This window comes from Oncorhynchus clarkii, chromosome 10 (assembly GCF_045791955.1).
Source record: "Oncorhynchus clarkii lewisi isolate Uvic-CL-2024 chromosome 10, UVic_Ocla_1.0, whole genome shotgun sequence".
NCBI lineage: Eukaryota > Metazoa > Chordata > Actinopteri > Salmoniformes > Salmonidae > Oncorhynchus > Oncorhynchus clarkii.
Genome location: NC_092156.1, coordinates 57,938,698 through 57,957,277, shown reverse-complemented (window position 1 = coordinate 57,957,277; position 18,580 = coordinate 57,938,698). Strand labels below are relative to the sequence as shown.

Here is an 18,580-nt window from a genome sequence, read left to right as displayed (position 1 = left end):
GCTTCGGTTGTTGTTGCTGCAGCTTTTGTTGTTGTAGCTGCAATTGTGGTTGTTGTGGGAGAAGCTGTGGTTGTTGTGGGAGAAGCTGTGGTTGTAGTTTGTGCAGCTGTGGTTGTTGTTGGAGCATCTGTGGTTGTTGCGGCCAGCGATTCAGTTGTTGTTGCTGCAGCTTTTATTGTTGTAGCTGCAACTGTGATTGTTGTTGGAGCAGCTGTGGTTGTTGTGGGAGAAGCTGTGGTTGTTGTGGGAGAAGCTGTGGTTGTTGTGGAAGAAGCTGTGGTTGCTGTGGGAGAAGCTGTTGTTGTAGTTTGTTCAGCTGTGGTTGTTGTTGGAGTAGCTGTGGTTGTTGAGGCCAGCACTTCGGTTGTTGTTGCTGCAGCTGTGGTTTTTGTAGCTGCAACTGTGTTTGTTGTCGGAGAAGCTGTGGTTGTTGTGGGAGACGATGTGGTTGTTATGAGAGAAGCTGTGGTTGTTGTGGGAGAAGCTGTGGTTGTTGTGGGAGAAGCTGTGGTTGTTGTGGGAGAAGCTGTGGTTGTCGTTTGTGCAGCTGTAGTTGTTGGAGCAGCTGTGGTTGTTGAGGCCAGCACTTCGGTTGTTTTTGCTGAAGCTTTTGTTGTTGTAGCTGCATCTGTGGTTGTTGTGGGAGATTCTGTGGATGTTGTGGTAGGAGCTGTGGTTGTTGTGGGAGAAGCTGTGGTTGTTGTGGGAGAAGCTGTGGTTGTTGTGGGAGAAGCAGTGGTTGTTGTGGGAGAAGCTGTTGTTGTAGTTTGTTCAGCTGTGGTTGTTGTTGGAGTAGCTGTGGTTGTTGAGGCCAGCACTTCGGTTGTTGTTGCTGCAGCTGTGGTTTTTGTAGATGCAACTGTGTTTGTTGTCGGAGAAGCTGTGGTTGTTGTGGGAGCAGCTGGGGTTGTTGTTGAAGCTGCTGTTGTTGAAGGAGCCATCGTAGTTGTAAAAGGAACTGTTGTTGCTGTTGGTGCAGCTGTGGTTGTAGTGGGAGAAGCTGTTGTTGCTGTAGGTGAATCTGTGGTTGTCGTTGGTGCAACTATGTTTGTTGTTGGAGAAGCTGTGGTTGTTTTGGGAGCAGCTGGGGTTGATGTAGGAGCTGCTGTTGTTGTTTGAGCCATTGTTTTTGTAACGGGACCTGTTGTTTCCGTTGGTGCAGCTGTTGTTGTTGTTGGAGAAGCTGTTGCTGCTGTAGGTGAAGCTGTGGTTGTCGACGGTGAAGCTGAGGTCAATGTGGAAGTGGCTGTTGTCGCTGTAGTTAGAGCAATGGTTGACGTTGGTGCAGCTGTGGTTGTTGTGGGAGCAGCTGGGGTTGATGTTGGAGCTGCTGTTGTTGTTGGAGCAATTGTTGTTGTGACAGGAACTGTTGTTGCCGTTGGTGCAGCTGTGGCTGTTGTTGATGAAGCTGTTGTTTCTGTAGGTGAATCTGTCGTTGTCGTTGGTGCAGCTGTGGTTGTTGTTGGAGTTGCTGTTGTTGTAGGAGCAACTGTAGTTGTAACAAGAGCTGTATTTGCCGCTGGTGCAGCTGTGATTGTCGACGGTGAAGCTGAGGTTGTTGTGGAAGCGTATGTGTTCGCTGTAAATGGAGCTGTGGTTGTTGTTGAAGCTGCTGTTGTTGTTGAAACCATTGATGTTGTAACAGGAACTGTTGTTGCCGTTGGTGCAGCTGTGGTTGTTGTCGGAGAAGCTGTTTTTGCTATAGGTGCAGCTGTGGTTGTCAAAGGTGAAGCTGAGCTCATTGTGGTAGTGGTAGTTGTCACCGTAGGTGGAGCTGTGGTTGTCGTTGGTGCAGCTGTGGTTGTTGTAGTAGCAGCTGGTGTTGTTGTTGGGGCTTCTGTTGTTGTTGGAGCTGCTGTTGTTGTTGAAGCCAATGTTGTTGTAACAGGAATTGTTGGTGCCGTTGGTGCATCTGTAGTTGTTGTGAGAGAAGCTGCTGTTGCTGTAGGTGCAGCTGTGGTTGTAGAAGTTGAAGGTGAAGCTGGGCTCATTGTGGTAGTGGCAGTTGTCGATTTAGGTGGAGTTGTGGTTGTTGTTGGTTCAGCTGTGATTGTTTTGGGAGAAGCTGGGGTTGATGTAGGAGCTGCTGTTGTTGTAGAAGTTGAAGGTGAAGCTGAGGTCAATGTGGAAGTGGTTGTTGTTGCTGTAGGTAGCGCAATGGTTGCCGTTGGTGCAGCTGTGGCTGTTGTTGATGAAGCTGTTGTTTCTGTAGGTGAAGCTGTGGTTGTCGACGGTGAAGCTGAGGTCAATGTGGAAGTGGCTGTTGTCGCTGTAGTTAGAGCAATGGTTGTTGTTGGGGCTTCTGTTGTTGTTGGAGCTGCTGTTGTTGTTGAAGCCATTGTTGTTGTTACAGGAATTGTTGTTGCATCTGTAGTTGTTGTTGGAGCAGCTGTGGTTGTTGTGGGAGAAGCTGTGGTTGTTGTGGGAGAAGCTGTGGTTGTTGTGGAAGAAGCTGTGGTTGTTGTGGGAGAAGCTGTTGTTGTAGTTTGTTCAGCTGTGGTTGTTGTTGGAGTAGCTGTGGTTGTTGAGGCCAGCACTTCGGTTGTTGTTGCTGCAGCTGTGGTTTTTGTAGCTGCAACTGTGTTTGTTGTGGGAGAAGCTGTGGTTGTTGTGGGAGACGCTGTGGTTGTTATGAGAGAAGCTGTTGTTGTTGTGGGAGAAGCTGTTGTTGTTGGAGCAGCTGTGGTTGTTGAGGCCAGCACTTCGGTTGTTATTGGTGAAGCTTTTGTTGTTGTAGCTGCAACTGTGGTTGTTGTGGGAGATTCTGTGGTTGTTGTTGGAGAAGCTGTGGTTGTTGTGTGAGAAGCTGTGGTTGTTGTGGGAGAAGCTGTGGTTGTTGTGGGAGAAGCTGTTGTTGCAGTTTGTTCAGCTGTGGTTGTTGTTGGAGCAGCTGTGGTTGTTGTGGGAGAAGCTGTGGTTGTTGTTGAAGCTGATGTTGTTGAAGGAGCCATTGTAGTTGTAACAGGAACTGTTGTTGCTGTTGGTGCAGCTGTGGTTGTAGTGGGAGAAGCTGTTGTTGCTGTAAGTGAATCTGTGGTTGTCGTTGGTGCAGCTGTGTTTGTCGTTGGAGAAGCTGTTGTTGCTGAAGGTGAATCTGTGGTTGTCGTTGGTGCAGCTGTGGTTGTTTTGGGAGCCGCAGTGGTTGTTGTTGGAGTTGCTGTTGTTGTAGGAGCTACTGTAGTTGTAACAAGAGCTGTATTTGCCGCTGGTGCAGCTGTGGTTGTCGACGGTGAAAATGAGGTTGTTGTGGTAGCTGCAACTGTGGTTGTTGTGGGAGACGCTGTGGTTGTTGTGGGAGAAGCTGTGGTTGTTGTGGGAGAAGCTGTGGTTGTAGTAGCAGCTGGTGTTGTTGTTGGGGCTTCTGTTGTTGTTGGAGCTATTGCTGTTGTTGATGCCATTGTTGTTGTTACAGGAATTGTTGTTGCATCTGTAGTTGTTGTGAGAGAAGCTGTTGTTGCAGTAGGTGCAGCTGTGGTTGTTGATGCCAGCGCTTCGGATGTTGTTGCTGCAGCTCTTGTTGTGGTAGCTGCAACTGTGGTTGTTGTGGGAGACGCTGTGGTTGTTGGAGAAACTGTGGTTGTTGTGGGAGAAGCTGTGGTTGTTGTGGGAGAAGCTGTGGTTTTTGTGGGAGAATCAGTGATTGCTGTTTGAGCAGCTGTGGTTGTTGAGGCCAGAGCTTCGGTTGTTGTTGCTGCAGCTTTTGTTGTTGTAGCTGCAACTGTGGTTGTTGTGGGAGAAGCTGTGGTTGTTGTGGGAGAAGCTGTGGTTGTAGTTTGTGCAGCTGTGGTTGTTGTTGGAGCATCTGTGGTTGTTGCGGCCAGCGATTCAGTTGTTGTTGCTGCAGCTTTTATTGTTGTAGCTGCAACTGTGATTGTTGTTGGAGCAGCTGTGGTTGTTGTGGGAGAAGCTGTGGTTGTTGTGGGAGAAGCTGTGGTTGTTGTGGAAGAAGCTGTGGTTGTTGTGGGAGAAGCTGTTGTTGTAGTTTGTTCAGCTGTGGTTGTTGTTGGAGTAGCTGTGGTTGTTGAGGCCAGCACTTCGGTTGTTGTTGCTGCAGCTGTGGTTTTTGTAGCTGCAACTGTGTTTGTTGTCGGAGAAGCTGTGGTTGTTGTGGGAGAAGCTGTGGTTGTTGTGGGAGAAGCTGTGGTTGTTGTGGGAGAAGCTGTGGTTGTCGTTTGTGCAGCTGTAGTTGTTGGAGCAGCTGTGGTTGTTGAGGCCAGCACTTCGGTTGTTTTTGCTGAAGCTTTTGTTGTTGTAGCTGCATCTGTGGTTGTTGTGGGAGATTCTGTGGATGTTGTGGTAGGAGCTGTGGTTGTTGTGGGAGAAGCTGTGGTTGTTGTGGGATAAGCTGTGGTTGTTGTGGGAGAAGCAGTGGTTGTTGTGGGAGAAGCTGTTGTTGTAGTTTGTTCAGCTGTGGTTGTTGTTGGAGTAGCTGTGGTTGTTGAGGCCAGCACTTCGGTTGTTGTTGCTGCAGCTGTGGTTTTTGTAGATGCAACTGTGTTTGTTGTCGGAGAAGCTGTTGTTGTTGTGGGAGACGCTGTGGTTGTTATGAGAGAAGCTGTGGTTGTTGTGGGAGAAGCTGTTGTTGCAGTTTGTGCAGCTGTGGTTGTTGTTGGAGTAGCTGTGGTTGTTGAGGCCAGCACTTCGGTTGTTGTTGCTGCAGCTGTGGTTTTTGTAGCTGCAACTGTGTTTGTTGTGGGAGAAGCTGTGGTTGTTGTGGGAGACGCTGTGGTTGTTATGAGAGAAACTGTGGTTGTTGTGGGAGAAGCTGTGGTTGTTGTGGGAGAAGCTGTGGTTGTCGTTTGTGCAGCTGTGGTTGTTGAGGCCAGCACTTCGGTTGTTATTGCTGAAGCTTTTGTTGTTGTAGCTGCAACTGTGGTTGTTGTGGGAGATTCTGTGGTTGTTGTGGGAGAAGCTGTGGTTGTAGTAGCAGCTGGTGTTGTTGTTGGGGCTTCTGTTGTTGTTGGAGCTATTGTTGTTGTTGATGCCATTGTTGTTGTTACAGGAATTGTTGTTGCATCTGTAGTTGTTGTGAGAGAAGCTGTTGTTGCAGTAGGTGCAGCTGTGGTTGTTGATGCCAGCGCTTCGGATGTTGTTGCTGCAGCTCTTGTTGTGGTAGCTGCAACTGTGGTTGTTGTGGGAGACGCTGTGGTTGTTGGAGAAACTGTGGTTGTTGTGGGAGAAGCTGTGGTTGTTGTGGGAGAAGCTGTGGTTTTTGTGGGAGAATCAGTGATTGCTGTTTGAGCAGCTGTGGTTGTTGAGGCCAGAGCTTCGGTTGTTGTTGCTGCAGCTTTTGTTGTTGTAGCTGCAATTGTGGTTGTTGTGGGAGAAGCTGTGGTTGTTGTGGGAGAAGCTGTGGTTGTAGTTTGTGCAGCTGTGGTTGTTGTTGGAGCATCTGTGGTTGTTGCGGCCAGCGATTCAGTTGTTGTTGCTGCAGCTTTTATTGTTGTAGCTGCAACTGTGATTGTTGTTGGAGCAGCTGTGGTTGTTGTGGGAGAAGCTGTGGTTGTTGTGGGAGAAGCTGTGGTTGTTGTGGAAGAAGCTGTGGTTGCTGTGGGAGAAGCTGTTGTTGTAGTTTGTTCAGCTGTGGTTGTTGTTGGAGTAGCTGTGGTTGTTGAGGCCAGCACTTCGGTTGTTGTTGCTGCAGCTGTGGTTTTTGTAGCTGCAACTGTGTTTGTTGTCGGAGAAGCTGTGGTTGTTGTGGGAGACGATGTGGTTGTTATGAGAGAAGCTGTGGTTGTTGTGGGAGAAGCTGTGGTTGTTGTGGGAGAAGCTGTGGTTGTTGTGGGAGAAGCTGTGGTTGTCGTTTGTGCAGCTGTAGTTGTTGGAGCAGCTGTGGTTGTTGAGGCCAGCACTTCGGTTGTTTTTGCTGAAGCTTTTGTTGTTGTAGCTGCATCTGTGGTTGTTGTGGGAGATTCTGTGGATGTTGTGGTAGGAGCTGTGGTTGTTGTGGGAGAAGCTGTGGTTGTTGTGGGAGAAGCTGTGGTTGTTGTGGGAGAAGCAGTGGTTGTTGTGGGAGAAGCTGTTGTTGTAGTTTGTTCAGCTGTGGTTGTTGTTGGAGTAGCTGTGGTTGTTGAGGCCAGCACTTCGGTTGTTGTTGCTGCAGCTGTGGTTTTTGTAGATGCAACTGTGTTTGTTGTCGGAGAAGCTGTTGTTGTTGTGGGAGACGCTGTGGTTGTTATGAGAGAAGCTGTGGTTGTTGTGGGAGAAGCTGTTGTTGCAGTTTGTGCAGCTGTGGTTGTTGTTGGAGTAGCTGTGGTTGTTGAGGCCAGCACTTCGGTTGTTGTTGCTGCAGCTGTGGTTTTTGTAGCTGCAACTGTGTTTGTTGTGGGAGAAGCTGTGGTTGTTGTGGGAGACGCTGTGGTTGTTATGAGAGAAACTGTGGTTGTTGTGGGAGAAGCTGTGGTTGTTGTGGGAGAAGCTGTGGTTGTCGTTTGTGCAGCTGTGGTTGTTGAGGCCAGCACTTCGGTTGTTATTGCTGAAGCTTTTGTTGTTGTAGCTGCAACTGTGGTTGTTGTGGGAGATTCTGTGGTTGTTGTGGTAGGAGCTGTGGTTGTTGTGGGATAAGCTGTGGTTGTTGTGGGAGAAGCTGTTGTTGTAGTTTGTTCAGCTGTGGTTGTTGTTGGAGTAGCTGTGGTTGTTGAGGCCAGCACTTTGGTTGTTGTTGCTGCAGCTGTGGTTTTTGTAGCTGCAACTGTGTTTGTTGTGGGAGAAGCTGTGGTTGTTGTGGGAGACGCTGTGGTTGTTATGAGAGAAACTGTGGTTGTTGTGGGAGAAGCTGTGGTTGTTGTGGGAGAAGCTGTGGTTGTCGTTTGTGCAGCTGTGGTTGTTGAGGCCAGCACTTCGGTTGTTATTGCTGAAGCTTTTGTTGTTGTAGCTGCAACTGTGGTTGTTGTGGGAGATTCTGTGGTTGTTGTGGTAGGAGCTGTGGTTGTTGTGGGATAAGCTGTGGTTGTTGTGGGAGAATCTGTGGTTGTTGTGGAAGAAGCTGTGGTTGTTGTGGGAGAAGCTGTTGTTGTAGTTTGTTCAGCTGTGGTTTGTTTTGGAGTAGCTGTGGTTGTTGAGGCCAGCACTTCGGTTGTTGTTGCTGCAGCTGTGGTTTTTGTAGCTGCAACTGTGTTTGTTGTGGGAGAAGCTGTGGTTGTTGTGGGAGAAGCTGTTGTTGTAGTTTGTGCAGCTGTGGTTGTTGTTGGAGTAGCTGTGGTTGTTGAGGCCAACACTTCGGTTGTTGTTGCTGCAGCTGTGGTTTTTGTAGCTGCAACTGTGTTTGTTGTGGGAGAAGCTGTGGTTGTTGTGGGAGACGCTGTGGTTGTTATGAGAGAAACGGTGGTTGTTGTGGGAGAAGCTGTGGTTGTTGTGGGAGAAGCTGTGGTTGTCGTTTGTGCAGCTGTGGTTGTTGAGGCCAGCACTTCGGTTGTTATTGCTGAAGCTTTTGTTGTTGTAGCTGCAACTGTGGTTGTTGTGGGAGATTCTGTGGTTGTTGTGGTAGGAGCTGTGGTTGTTGTGGGATAAGCTGTGGTTGTTGTGGGAGAATCTGTGGTTGTTGTGGGAGAAGCTGTGGTTGTTGTGGGAGAAGCTGTTGTTGTAGTTTGTTCAGCTGTGGTTGTTGTTGGAGTAGCTGTGGTTGTTGAGGCCAGCACTTTGGTTGTTGTTGCTGCAGCTGTGGTTTTTGTAGCTGCAACTGTGTTTGTTGTGGGAGAAGCTGTGTTTGTTGTGGGAGACGCTGGGGTTGTTATGAGAGAAGCTGTGGTTGTTGTGGGAGAAGCTGTTGTTGCAGTTTGTGCAGCTGTGGTTGTTGTTGGAGCAGCTTTGGTTGTTGTGGGAGAAGCTGTGGTTGTTGTGTGAGAAGCTGTGGTTGTTGTGGGAGAAGCTGTGGTTGTTGTGGGAGAAGCTGTGGTTGTTGTGGGAGACGCTGTGGTTGTTGTTGAAGCTGCTGTTGTTGAAGGAGCCATTGTAGTTGTAACAGGAACTGTTGTTGCTGTTGGTGCAGCTGTGGTTGTAGTGGGAGAAGCTGTTGTTGCTGTAAGTGAATCTGTGGTTGTCGTTGGTGCAGCTGTGTTTGTTGTTGGAGAAGCTGTTGTTGCTGTAGGTGAATCTGTGGTTGTCGTTGGTGCAGCTGTGGTTGTTTTGGGAGCCGCAGTGGTTGTTGTTGGAGTTGCTGTTGTTGTAGGAGCTACTGTAGTTGTAACAAGAGCTGTATTTGCCGCTGGTGCAGCTGTGGTTGTCGACGTTGAAAATGAGGTTGTTGTGGTAGCTGCAACTGTGGTTGTTGTGGGAGACGCTGTGGTTGTTGTGGGAGAAGCTGTGGTTGTTGTGGGAGAAGCTGTGGTTGTAGTAGCAGCTGGTGTTGTTGTTGGGGCTTCTGTTGTTGTTGGAGCTGCTGTTGTTGTTGAAGCCATTGTTGTTGTTACAGGAATTGTTGTTGCATCTGTAGTTGTTGTGAGAGAAGCTGTTGTTGCAGTAGGTGCAGCTGTGGTTGTTGATGCCAGCGCTTCGGATGTTGTTGCTGCAGCTCTTGTTGTGGTAGCTGCAACTGTGGTTGTTGTGGGAGACGTTGTGGTTGTTGTGGGAGAAACTGTGGTTGTTGTGGGAGAAGTTGTGGTTGTTGTGGGAGAAGCTGTGGTTTTTGTGGGAGAATCAGTGATTGCTGTTGGAGCAGCTGTGGTTGTTGAGGCCAGAGCTTCGGTTGTTGTTGCTGCAGCTGTGGTTTTTGTAGCTGCAACTGTGTTTGTTGTGGGAGAAGCTGTTGTTGTTGTGGGAGACGCTGTGGTTGTTATGAGAGAAGCTGTGGTTGTTGTGGGAGAAGCTGTTGTTGCAGTTTGTGCAGCTGTGGTTGTTGTTGGAGTAGCTGTGGTTGTTGAGGCCAGCACTTCGGTTGTTGTTGCTGCAGCTGTGGTTTTTGTAGCTGCAACTGTGTTTGTTGTGGGAGAAGCTGTGGTTGTTGTGGGAGACGCTGTGGTTGTTATGAGAGAAACTGTGGTTGTTGTGGGAGAAGCTGTGGTTGTTGTGGGAGAAGCTGTGGTTGTCGTTTGTGCAGCTGTGGTTGTTGAGGCCAGCACTTCGGTTGTTATTGCTGAAGCTTTTGTTGTTGTAGCTGCAACTGTGGTTGTTGTGGGAGATTCTGTGGTTGTTGTGGTAGGAGCTGTGGTTGTTGTGGGATAAGCTGTGGTTGTTGTGGGAGAATCTGTGGTTGTTGTGGGAGAAGCTGTGGTTGTTGTGGGAGAAGCTGTTGTTGTAGTTTGTTCAGCTGTGGTTGTTGTTGGAGTAGCTGTGGTTGTTGAGGCCAGCACTTTGGTTGTTGTTGCTGCAGCTGTGGTTTTTGTAGCTGCAACTGTGTTTGTTGTGGGAGAAGCTGTGTTTGTTGTGGGAGACGCTGGGGTTGTTATGAGAGAAGCTGTGGTTGTTGTGGGAGAAGCTGTTGTTGCAGTTTGTGCAGCTGTGGTTGTTGTTGGAGCAGCTTTGGTTGTTGTGGGAGAAGCTGTGGTTGTTGTGTGAGAAGCTGTGGTTGTTGTGGGAGAAGCTGTGGTTGTTGTGGGAGAAGCTGTGGTTGTTGTGGGAGACGCTGTGGTTGTTGTTGAAGCTGCTGTTGTTGAAGGAGCCATTGTAGTTGTAACAGGAACTGTTGTTGCTGTTGGTGCAGCTGTGGTTTTAGTGGGAGAAGCTGTTGTTGCTGTAAGTGAATCTGTGGTTGTCGTTGGTGCAGCTGTGTTTGTTGTTGGAGAAGCTGTTGTTGCTGTAGGTGAATCTGTGGTTGTCGTTGGTGCAGCTGTGGTTGTTTTGGGAGCCGCAGTGGTTGTTGTTGGAGTTGCTGTTGTTGTAGGAGCTACTGTAGTTGTAACAAGAGCTGTATTTGCCGCTGGTGCAGCTGTGGTTGTCGACGGTGAAAATGAGGTTGTTGTGGTAGCTGCAACTGTGGTTGTTGTGGGAGACGCTGTGGTTGTTGTGGGAGAAGCTGTGGTTGTTGTGGGAGAAGCTGTGGTTGTAGTAGCAGCTGGTGTTGTTGTTGGGGCTTCTGTTGTTGTTGGAGCTGCTGTTGTTGTTGAAGCCATTGTTGTTGTTACAGGAATTGTTGTTGCATCTGTAGTTGTTGTGAGAGAAGCTGTTGTTGCAGTAGGTGCAGCTGTGGTTGTTGATGCCAGCGCTTCGGATGTTGTTGCTGCAGCTCTTGTTGTGGTAGCTGCAACTGTGGTTGTTGTGGGAGACGTTGTGGTTGTTGTGGGAGAAACTGTGGTTGTTGTGGGAGAAGTTGTGGTTGTTGTGGGAGAAGCTGTGGTTTTTGTGGGAGAATCAGTGATTGCTGTTGGAGCAGCTGTGGTTGTTGAGGCCAGAGCTTCGGTTGTTGTTGCTGCAGCTTTTGTTGTTGTAGCTGCAACTGTGGTTGTTGTGGGAGAAGCTGTGGTTGTTGTGGGAGAAGCTGTGGTTGTACTGTGTGCAGCTGTGGTTGTTGTTGGAGCATCTGTGGTTGTTGAGGACAGCGATTCAGTTGTTGTTGCTGCAGCTCTTTTTGTGGTAGCTGCAACTGTGGTTGTTGTGGGAGACGCTGTGGTTGTTGTCGGAGAAACTGTGGTTGTTGTGGGAGAAGTTGTGGTTGTTGTGGGAGAAGCTGTGGTTTTTGTGGGAGAATCAGTGATTGCTGTTGGAGCAGCTGTGGTTGTTGAGGCCAGAGCTTCGGTTGTTGTTGCTGCAGCTTTTGTTGTTGTAGCTGCAACTGTGGTTGTTGTGGGAGAAGCTGTGGTTGTTGTGGGAGAAGCTGTGGTTGTACTGTGTGCAGCTGTGGTTGTTGTTGGAGTAGCTGTGGTTGTTGAGGCCAGCACTTCGGTTGTTGTTGCTGCAGCTGTGGTTTTTGTAGCTGCAACTGTGTTTGTTGTCGGAGAAGCTGTGGTTGTTGTGGGAGACGCTGTGGTTGTTATGAGAGAAGCTGTGGTTGTTGTGGGAGAAGCTGTGGTTGTTGTGGGAGAAGCTGTGGTTGTTGTGGGAGAAGCTGTGGTTGTCGTTTGTGCAGCTGTGGTTGTTGTTGGAGCAGCTGTGGTTGTTGAGGCCAGCACTTCGGTTGTTTTTGCTGAAGCTTTTGTTGTTGTAGCTGCATCTGTGGTTGTTGTGGGAGATTCTGTAAATGTTGTGGTAGGAGCTGTGGTTGTTGTGGGAGAAGCTGTGGTTGTTGTGGGAGAAGCTGTGGTTGTTGTGGGAGAAGCAGTGGTTGTTGTGGGAGAAGCTGTTGTTGTAGTTTGTTCAGCTGTGGTTGTTGTTGGAGTAGCTGTGGTTGTTGAGGCCAGCACTTCGGTTGTTGTTGCTGCAGCTGTGGTTTTTGTAGATGCAACTGTGTTTGTTGTCGGAGAAGCTGTTGTTGTTGTGGGAGACGCTGTGGTTGTTATGAGAGAAGCTGTGGTTGTTGTGGGAGAAGCTGTTGTTGCAGTTTGTGCAGCTGTGGTTGTTGTTGGAGTAGCTGTGGTTGTTGAGGCCAGCACTTCAGTTGTTGTTGCTGCAGCTGTGGTTTTTGTAGCTGCAACTGTGTTTGTTGTGGGAGAAGCTGTGGTTGTTGTGGGAGACGCTGTGGTTGTTATGAAAGAAGCTGTGGTTGTTGTGGGAGAAGCTGTGGTTGTTGTGGGAGAAGCTGTGGTTGTTATGAGAGAAGCTGTGGTTGTTGTGGGATAAGCTGTTGTTGCAGTTTGTGCAGCTGTGGTTGTTGTTGGAGCAGCTTTGGTTGTTGTGGGAGAAGCTGTGGTTGTCGTTTGTGCTGCTGTGGTTGTTGTTGGAGAAGCTGTGGCTTTTGTGGGAGAATCTGTGGTTGTTATTTGTGCAGCTTTGGTTGTTGAGGCCAGCACTTCGGTTGTTATTGCTGAAGCTTTTGTTGTTGTAGCTGCACCTGTGGTTGTTGTGGGAGATTCTGTGGTTGTTGTGGTAGGAGCTTTGGATGTTGTGGGAGAAGCTGTGGTTGTTGTGGGAGAAGCTGTGGTTGTTGTGTGAGAAATTGTGGTTGTTGTGGGAGAAGCTGTGGTTGTTGTGGGAGAAGCTGTGGTTGTCGTTTGTGCAGCTGTTGTTGTTGTTGGAGCAGCTGTGGTTGTTGAGGCCAGCACTTCGGTTGTTATTGCTGTAGCTTTTGTTGTTGTAGCTGCAACTGTGGTTGTTGTGGGAGATTCTGTGGTTGTTGTGGTAGAAGCTGTGGTTGTTGTGGGAGAAGCTGTGGTTGTTGTGGGAGAAGCTGTGGTTGTTGTTTGTGCTGCTGTGGTTGTTATTGGAGCAGCTGTGGTTGTTGAGGCCAGCACTTCGGTTGTTGTTGCTGCAGCTCTTGTTGTGGTAGCTGCAACTGTGGTTGTTGTGGGAGACGCTGTGGTTGTTGGAGAAACTGTGGTTGTTGTGGGAGAAGCTGTGGTTGTTGTGGGAGAAGCTGTGGTTTTTGTGGGAGAATCAGTGATTGCTGTTTGAGCAGCTGTGGTTGTTGAGGCCAGAGCTTCGGTTGTTGTTGCTGCAGCTTTTGTTGTTGTAGCTGCAACTGTGGTTGTTGTGGGAGAAGCTGTGGTTGTTGTGGGAGAAGCTGTGGTTGTAGTTTGTGCAGCTGTGGTTGTTGTTGGAGCATCTGTGGTTGTTGCGGCCAGCGATTCAGTTGTTGTTGCTGCAGCTTTTATTGTTGTAGCTGCAACTGTGATTGTTGTTGGAGCAGCTGTGGTTGTTGTGGGAGAAGCTGTGGTTGTTGTGGGAGAAGCTGTGGTTGTTGTGGAAGAAGCTGTGGTTGTTGTGGGAGAAGCTGTTGTTGTAGTTTGTTCAGCTGTGGTTGTTGTTGGAGTAGCTGTGGTTGTTGAGGCCAGCACTTCGGTTGTTGTTGCTGCAGCTGTGGTTTTTGTAGCTGCAACTGTGTTTGTTGTCGGAGAAGCTGTGGTTGTTGTGGGAGACGATGTGGTTGTTATGAGAGAAGCTGTGGTTGTTGTGGGAGAAGCTGTGGTTGTTGTGGGAGAAGCTGTGGTTGTTGTGGGAGAAGCTGTGGTTGTCGTTTGTGCAGCTGTAGTTTTTGGAGCAGCTGTGGTTGTTGAGGCCAGCACTTCGGTTGTTTTTGCTGAAGCTTTTGTTGTTGTAGCTGCATCTGTGGTTGTTGTGGGAGATTCTGTGGATGTTGTGGTAGGAGCTGTGGTTGTTGTGGGAGAAGCTGTGGTTGTTGTGGGATAAGCTGTGGTTGTTGTGGGAGAAGCAGTGGTTGTTGTGGGAGAAGCTGTTGTTGTAGTTTGTTCAGCTGTGGTTGTTGTGGGAGAAGCTGTGGTTGTTGTGGGAGAAGCTGTGGTTGTAGTAGCATCTGGTGTTGTTGTTGGGGCTTCTGTTCTTGTTGGAGCTGCTGTTGTTGTTGAAGCCATTGTTGTTGTTACAGGAATTGTTGTTGCATCTGTAGTTGTTGTGAGAGAAGCTGTTGTTGCAGTAGGTGCAGCTGTGGTTGTTGATGCCAGCGCTTCGGATGTTGTTGCTGCAGCTCTTGTTGTGGTAGCTGCAACTGTGGTTGTTGTGGGAGACGCTGTGGTTGTTGTGGGAGAAACTGTGGTTGTTGTGGGAGAAGTTGTGGTTGTTGTGGGAGAAGCTGTGGTTTTTGTGGGAGAATCAGTGATTGCTGTTGGAGCAGCTGTGGTTGTTGAGGCCAGAGCTTCGGTTGTTGTTGCTGCAGCTTTTGTTGTTGTAGCTGCAACTGTGGTTGTTGTGGGAGAAGCTGTGGTTGTTGTGGGAGAAGCTGTGGTTGTACTGTGTGCAGCTGTGGTTGTTGTTGGAGCATCTGTGGTTGTTGAGGACAGCGATTCAGTTGTTGTTGCTGCAGCTTTTATTGTTGTAGCTGCAACTGTGATTGTTGTTGGAGCAGCTGTGGTTGTTGTTGGAGTAGCTGTGGTTGTTGAGGCCAGCACTTCGGTTGTTGTTGCTGCAGCTGTGGTTTTTGTAGCTGCAACTGTGATTGTTGTTGGAGCAGCTGTGGTTGTTGTGGGAGAAGCTGTGGTTGTTGTGTGAGAAGCTGTGGTTGTTGTGGGAGAAGCTGTGGTTGTTGTGGGAGAAGCTGTGGTTGTTGTGGGAGAAGCTGTGGTTGTTGTGGGAGAAGCTGTGGTTGTTGTTTGTGCTCCTGAGGTTGTTATTGGAGCAGCTGTGGTTGTTGAGGCCAGCACTTCGGTTGTTATTGCTGTAGCTTTTGTTGTTGTAGCTGCAACTGTGGTTGTTGTGGGAGATTCTGTGGTTGTTGTGGTAGGAGCTGTGGTTGTTGTTGGAGAAGCTGTGGTTGTTGTGGGAGAATCTGTGGTTGTTGTGGGAGAAGCTGTGGTTGTTGTGGGAGAAGCTGTTGTTTTTGAGGCCAGCACTTTGGTTGTTGTTGCTGCAGCTGTGGTTTTTGTAGCTGCAACTGTGTTTGTTGTGGGAGAAGCTGTGGTTGTTGTGGGAGACGCTGTGGTTGTTATGAGAGAAGCTGTGGTTGTTGTGGGAGAAGCTGTTGTTGTAGTTTGTGCAGCTGTGGTTGTTGTTGGAGCAGCTGTGGTTGTTGTGGGAGAAACTGTGGTTGTCGTTTGTGCTGCTGTGGTTGTTGCTGGAGAAGCTGTGGTTGTTGTGGGAGAAGCTGTGGTTGTCGTTTGTGCAGCTGAGGTTGTTGAGGCCAGCACTTCGGTTGTTATTGCTGAAGCTTTTGTTGTTGTAGCTGCAACTGTGGTTGTTGTGGGAGATTCTGTGGTTGTTGTGGTAGGAGCTGTGGTTGTTGTGGGAGAAGCTGTGGTTGTTGTGGGAGAAGCTGTGGTTGTTGTTGAATCTGCTGTTGTTGAAGGAGCCATTGTAGTTGTAACAGGAACTGTTGTTGCTGTTGGTGCAGCTGTGGTTTTAGTGGGAGAAGCTGTTGTTGCTGTAAGTGAATCTGTGGTTGCCGTTGGTGCAGCTGTGTTTGTTGTTGGAGAAGCTGTTGTTGCTGTAGGTGAATCTGTGGTTGTCGTTGGTGCAGCTGTGGTTGTTTTGGGAGCCGCAGTGGTTGTTGTTGGAGTTGCTGTTGTTGTAGGAGCTACTGTAGTTGTAACAAAAGCTGTAATTGCCGCTGGTGCAGCTGTGGTTGTCGACGGTGAAAATGAGGTTGTTGTGGAAGCGTCTGTGGTCGCTGTAAGTAGAGCTGTGGTTGTTGTTGGAGCTGCTGTTGTTGTTGAAACCATTGAAGTTGTAACAGGAACTGTTGTTGCCGTTGGTGCAGCTGTGTTTGTTGTAGTAGCAGCTGGTGTTGTTGTTGGGGATTCTGTTGTTGTTGGAGCTGCTGTTGTTGTTGAAGCCATTGTTGTTGTTACAGGAATTGTTGTTGCATCTGTAGTTGTTGTGAGAGAAGCTGTTGTTGCAGTAGGTGCAGCTGTGGTTGTTGATGCCAGCGCTTCGGATGTTGTTGCTGCAGCTTTTCTTGTGGTAGCTGCAACTGTGGTTGTTGTGGGAGACGCTGTGGTTGTTGTGGGAGAAGCTGTGGTTGTTGTGGGAGAAGCTGTGGTTGTAGTAGCAGCTGGTGTTGTTGTTGGGGCTTCTGTTGTTGTTGGAGCTGCTGTTGTTGTTGAAGCCATTGTTGTTGTTACAGGAATTGTTGTTGCATCTGTAGTTGTTGTTGGAGCAGCTGTGGTTGTTGTGGGATAAGCTGTGGTTGTTGTGGGAGAAGCTGTGGTTGTTGTGGAAGAAGCTGTGGTTGTTGTGGGAGAAGCTGTTGTTGTAGTTTGTTCAGCTGTGGTTGTTGTTGGAGTAGCTGTGGTTGTTGAGGCCAGCACTTCGGTTGTTGTTGCTGCAGCTGTGGTTTTTGTAGCTGCAACTGTGTTTGTTGTGGGAGAAGCTGTGGTTGTTGTGGGAGACGCTGTGGTTGTTATGAGAGAAGCTGTGGTTGTTGTGGGAGAAGCTGTTGTTGTTGGAGCAGCTGTGGTTGTTGAGGCCAGCACTTCGGTTGTTATTGGTGAAGCTTTTGTTGTTGTAGCTGCAACTGTGGTTGTTGTGGGAGATTCTGTGGTTGTTGTTGGAGAAGCTGTGGTTGTTGTGCGAGAAGCTGTGGTTGTTGTGGGAGAAGCTGTGGTTGTTGTGGGAGAAGCTGTTGTTGTAGTTTGTTCAGCTGTGGTTGTTGTTGGAGAAGCTGTGGTTGTTGTGGGAGAAGCTGTGGTTGTTGTTGGAGAAGCTGTGGTTGTTGTGGAAGAAGCTGTGGTTGTTGTGGGAGAAGCTGTTGTTGTAGTTTGTTCAGCTGTGGTTGTTGTTGGAGTAGCTGTGGTTGTTGAGGCCATCACTTCGGTTGTTGTTGCTGCAGCTGTGGGTTTTGTAGCTGCAACTGTGTTTGTTGTGGGAGAAGCTGTGGTTGTTGTTGGAGAAGCTGTGGTTGTTGTGTGAGAAGCTGTGGTTGTTGTGGGAGAAGCTGTGGTTGTTGTGGGAGAAGCTGTTGTTGTAGTTTGTTCAGCTGTGGTTGTTGTTGGAGAAGCTGTGGTTGTTGTGGGAGACGCTGTGGTTGTTGTTGAAGCTGCTGTTGTTGAAGGAGCCATTGTAGTTGTAACAGGAACTGTTGTTGCTGTTGGTGCAGCTGTGGTTGTAGTGGGAGAAGCTGTTGTTGCTGTAAGTGAATCTGTGGTTGTCGTTGGTGCAGCTGCGGTTGGTTTGGGAGCCGCAGTGGTTGTTGTTGGAGTTGCTGTTGTTGTAGGAGCTACTGTAGTTGTAACAAGAGCTGTATTTGCCGCTGGTGCAGCTGTGGTTGTCGACGGTGAAAATGAGGTTGTTGTGGTAGCTGCAACTGTGGTTGTTGTGGGAGACGCTGTGGTTGTTGTGGGAGAAGCTGTGGTTGTTGTGGGAGAAGCTGTGGTTGTAGTAGCAGCTGGTGTTGTTGTTGGGGCTTCTGTTGTTGTTGGAGCTGCTGTTGTTGTTGAAGCCATTGTTGTTGTTACAGGAATTGTTGTTGCATCTGTAGTTGTTGTGAGAGAAGCTGTTGTTGCAGTAGGTGCAGCTGTGGTTGTTGATGTCAGCGCTTCGGATGTTGTTGCTGCAGCTCTTGTTGTGGTAGCTGCAACTGTGGTTGTTGTGGGAGACGCTGTGGTTGTTGTGGGAGAAACTGTGGTTGTTGTGGGAGAAGCTGTGGTTGTTGTGGGAGAAGCTGTGGTTTTTGTGGGAGAATCAGTGATTGCTGTTGGAGCAGCTGTGGTTGTTGAGGCCAGAGCTTCGGTTGTTGTTGCTGCAGCTTTTGTTGTTGTAGCTGCAACTGTGGTTGTTGTGGGAGAAGCTGTGGTTGTTGTGGGAGAAGCTGTGGTTGTACTTTGTGCAGCTGTGGTTGTTGTTGGAGCATCTGTGGTTGTTGAGGACAGCGATTCAGTTGTTGTTGCTGCAGCTTTTATTGTTGTAGCTGCAACTGTGATTGTTGTTGGAGCAGCTGTGGTTGTTGTGGGAGAAGTTGTGGTTGTTGTGGGAGAAGCTGTGGTTGTTGTGGAAGAAGCTGTGGTTGTTGTGGGAGAAGCTGTTGTTGTAGTTTGTTCAGCTGTGGTTGTTGTTGGAGTAGCTGTGGTTGTTGAGGACAGCACTTTGGTTGTTGTTGCTGCAGCTGTGGTTTTTGTAGCTGCAACTGTGTTTGTTGTCGGAGAAGCTGTGGTTGTTGTGGGAGACGCTGTGGTTGTTATGAGAGAAGCTGTGGTTGTTGTGGGATAAGCTGTGGTTGTTGTGGGAGAAGCTGTGGTTGTTGTGGGAGAAGCTGTGGTTGTCGTTTGTGCAGCTGTGGTTGTTGTTGGAGCAGCTGTGGTTGTTGAGGCCAGCACTTCGGTTGTTTTTGCTGAAGCTTTTGTTGTTGTAGCTGCATCTGTGGTTGTTGTGGGAGATTCTGTAAATGTTGTGGTAGGAGCTGTGGTTGTTGTGGGAGAAGCTGTGGTTGTTGTGGGAGAAGCTGTGGTTGTTGTGGGAGAAGCAGTGGTTGTTGTGGGAGAAGCTGTTGTTGTAGTTTGTTCAGCTGGGGTTGTTGTTGGAGTAGCTGTGGTTGTTGAGGCCAGCACTTCGGTTGTTGTTGCTGCAGCTGTGGTTTTTGTAGATGCAACTGTGTTTGTTGTCGGAGAAGCTGTTGTTGTTGTGGGAGACGCTGTGGTTGTTATGAGAGAAGCTGTGGTTGTTGTGGGAGAAGCTGTTGTTGCAGTTTGTGCAGCTGTGGTTGTTGTTGGAGTAGATGTGGTTGTTGAGGCCAGCACTTCAGTTGTTGTTGCTGCAGCTGTGGTTTTTGTAGCTGCAACTGTGTTTGTTGTGGGAGAAGCTGTGGTTGTTGTGGGAGACGCTGTGGTTGTTGTGAGAGAAGCTGTGGTTATTGTGGGAGAAGCTATTGTTGTAGTTTGTGCAGCTGTGGTTGTTGTTGGAGCAGCTGTGGTTGTTGAGGCCAGCACTTCGGTTGTTGTTGCTGCAGCTTTTGCTGTTGTTGCTGCAACTGTGATTGTTGTGGGAGAAGCTGTGGTTGTTGTTGGAGAAGCTGTTGTTGATGTGGAAGCTTTTGTTGGAGCTGCTGTAGTTGTGGGAACATTCTTGGTTATTGTGGGTGCAGTTGTGGTTGTTGTGGGAGCTGCTGTTGATGTAAGTGCCATATTAGTTGCTGAGGTCACTGTGGAAACATCTATGGTCTCCGTAGGTT

The 18,580-nt window shown here is 48.8% G+C and overlaps 2 protein-coding genes across 2 annotated transcripts; both read right to left on the bottom strand.

Annotated features, from left to right (window-relative positions):
* Positions 1-771: 771 nt before the first annotated feature.
* LOC139419294 (probable serine/threonine-protein kinase clkA) lies at positions 772-2,339 on the bottom strand. Its single transcript, XM_071169243.1, has 2 exons — positions 2,166-2,339; positions 772-1,986 (listed from the first exon to the last, which is right to left on the bottom strand). Exons 1-2 carry the CDS (start codon positions 2,337-2,339, stop codon positions 772-774), a joined length of 1,389 nt encoding a protein of 462 aa, XP_071025344.1.
* Positions 2,340-2,865: 526 nt separating this feature from the next.
* Positions 2,866-18,533, bottom strand: LOC139419293 (mucin-19-like). Its single transcript, XM_071169242.1, has 12 exons — positions 13,762-18,533; positions 13,350-13,555; positions 12,490-13,156; positions 11,861-12,390; positions 10,201-11,761; positions 9,669-10,075; positions 8,761-8,950; positions 7,909-8,614; positions 7,638-7,699; positions 7,071-7,510; positions 3,553-6,544; positions 2,866-3,427 (listed from the first exon to the last, which is right to left on the bottom strand). Exons 1-12 carry the CDS (start codon positions 18,531-18,533, stop codon positions 2,866-2,868), a joined length of 13,095 nt encoding a protein of 4,364 aa, XP_071025343.1.
* Between the last annotated feature and the right edge of the window lie 47 nt (positions 18,534-18,580).

Coding starts and splice junctions, on each gene's coding strand:
- LOC139419293 (XM_071169242.1), bottom strand. CDS start 18,533: ATGGCACTTACATCAACAGCAGCTCCCACAACAACCACAACTGCACCC. Junction 13,157..13,349: donor CAGATGCAACAACAATTCCT/GTAACAACAACA, acceptor CAACAACCACAG/CTTATCCCACAACAACCACA. Junction 7,511..7,637: donor CTGCAGCAACAACAACCAAA/GTGCTGGCCTCA, acceptor CAACAACCACAG/CTTATCCCACAACAACCACA.
- LOC139419294 (XM_071169243.1), bottom strand. CDS start 2,339: ATGGCTTCAACAACAACAGCAGCTCCAACAACAACAGAAGCCCCAACA. Junction 1,987..2,165: donor CAGCCACAGCTGCACCAACG/GCAACCATTGCG, acceptor TACCACAATGAG/CCCAGCTTCACCTTCAACTT.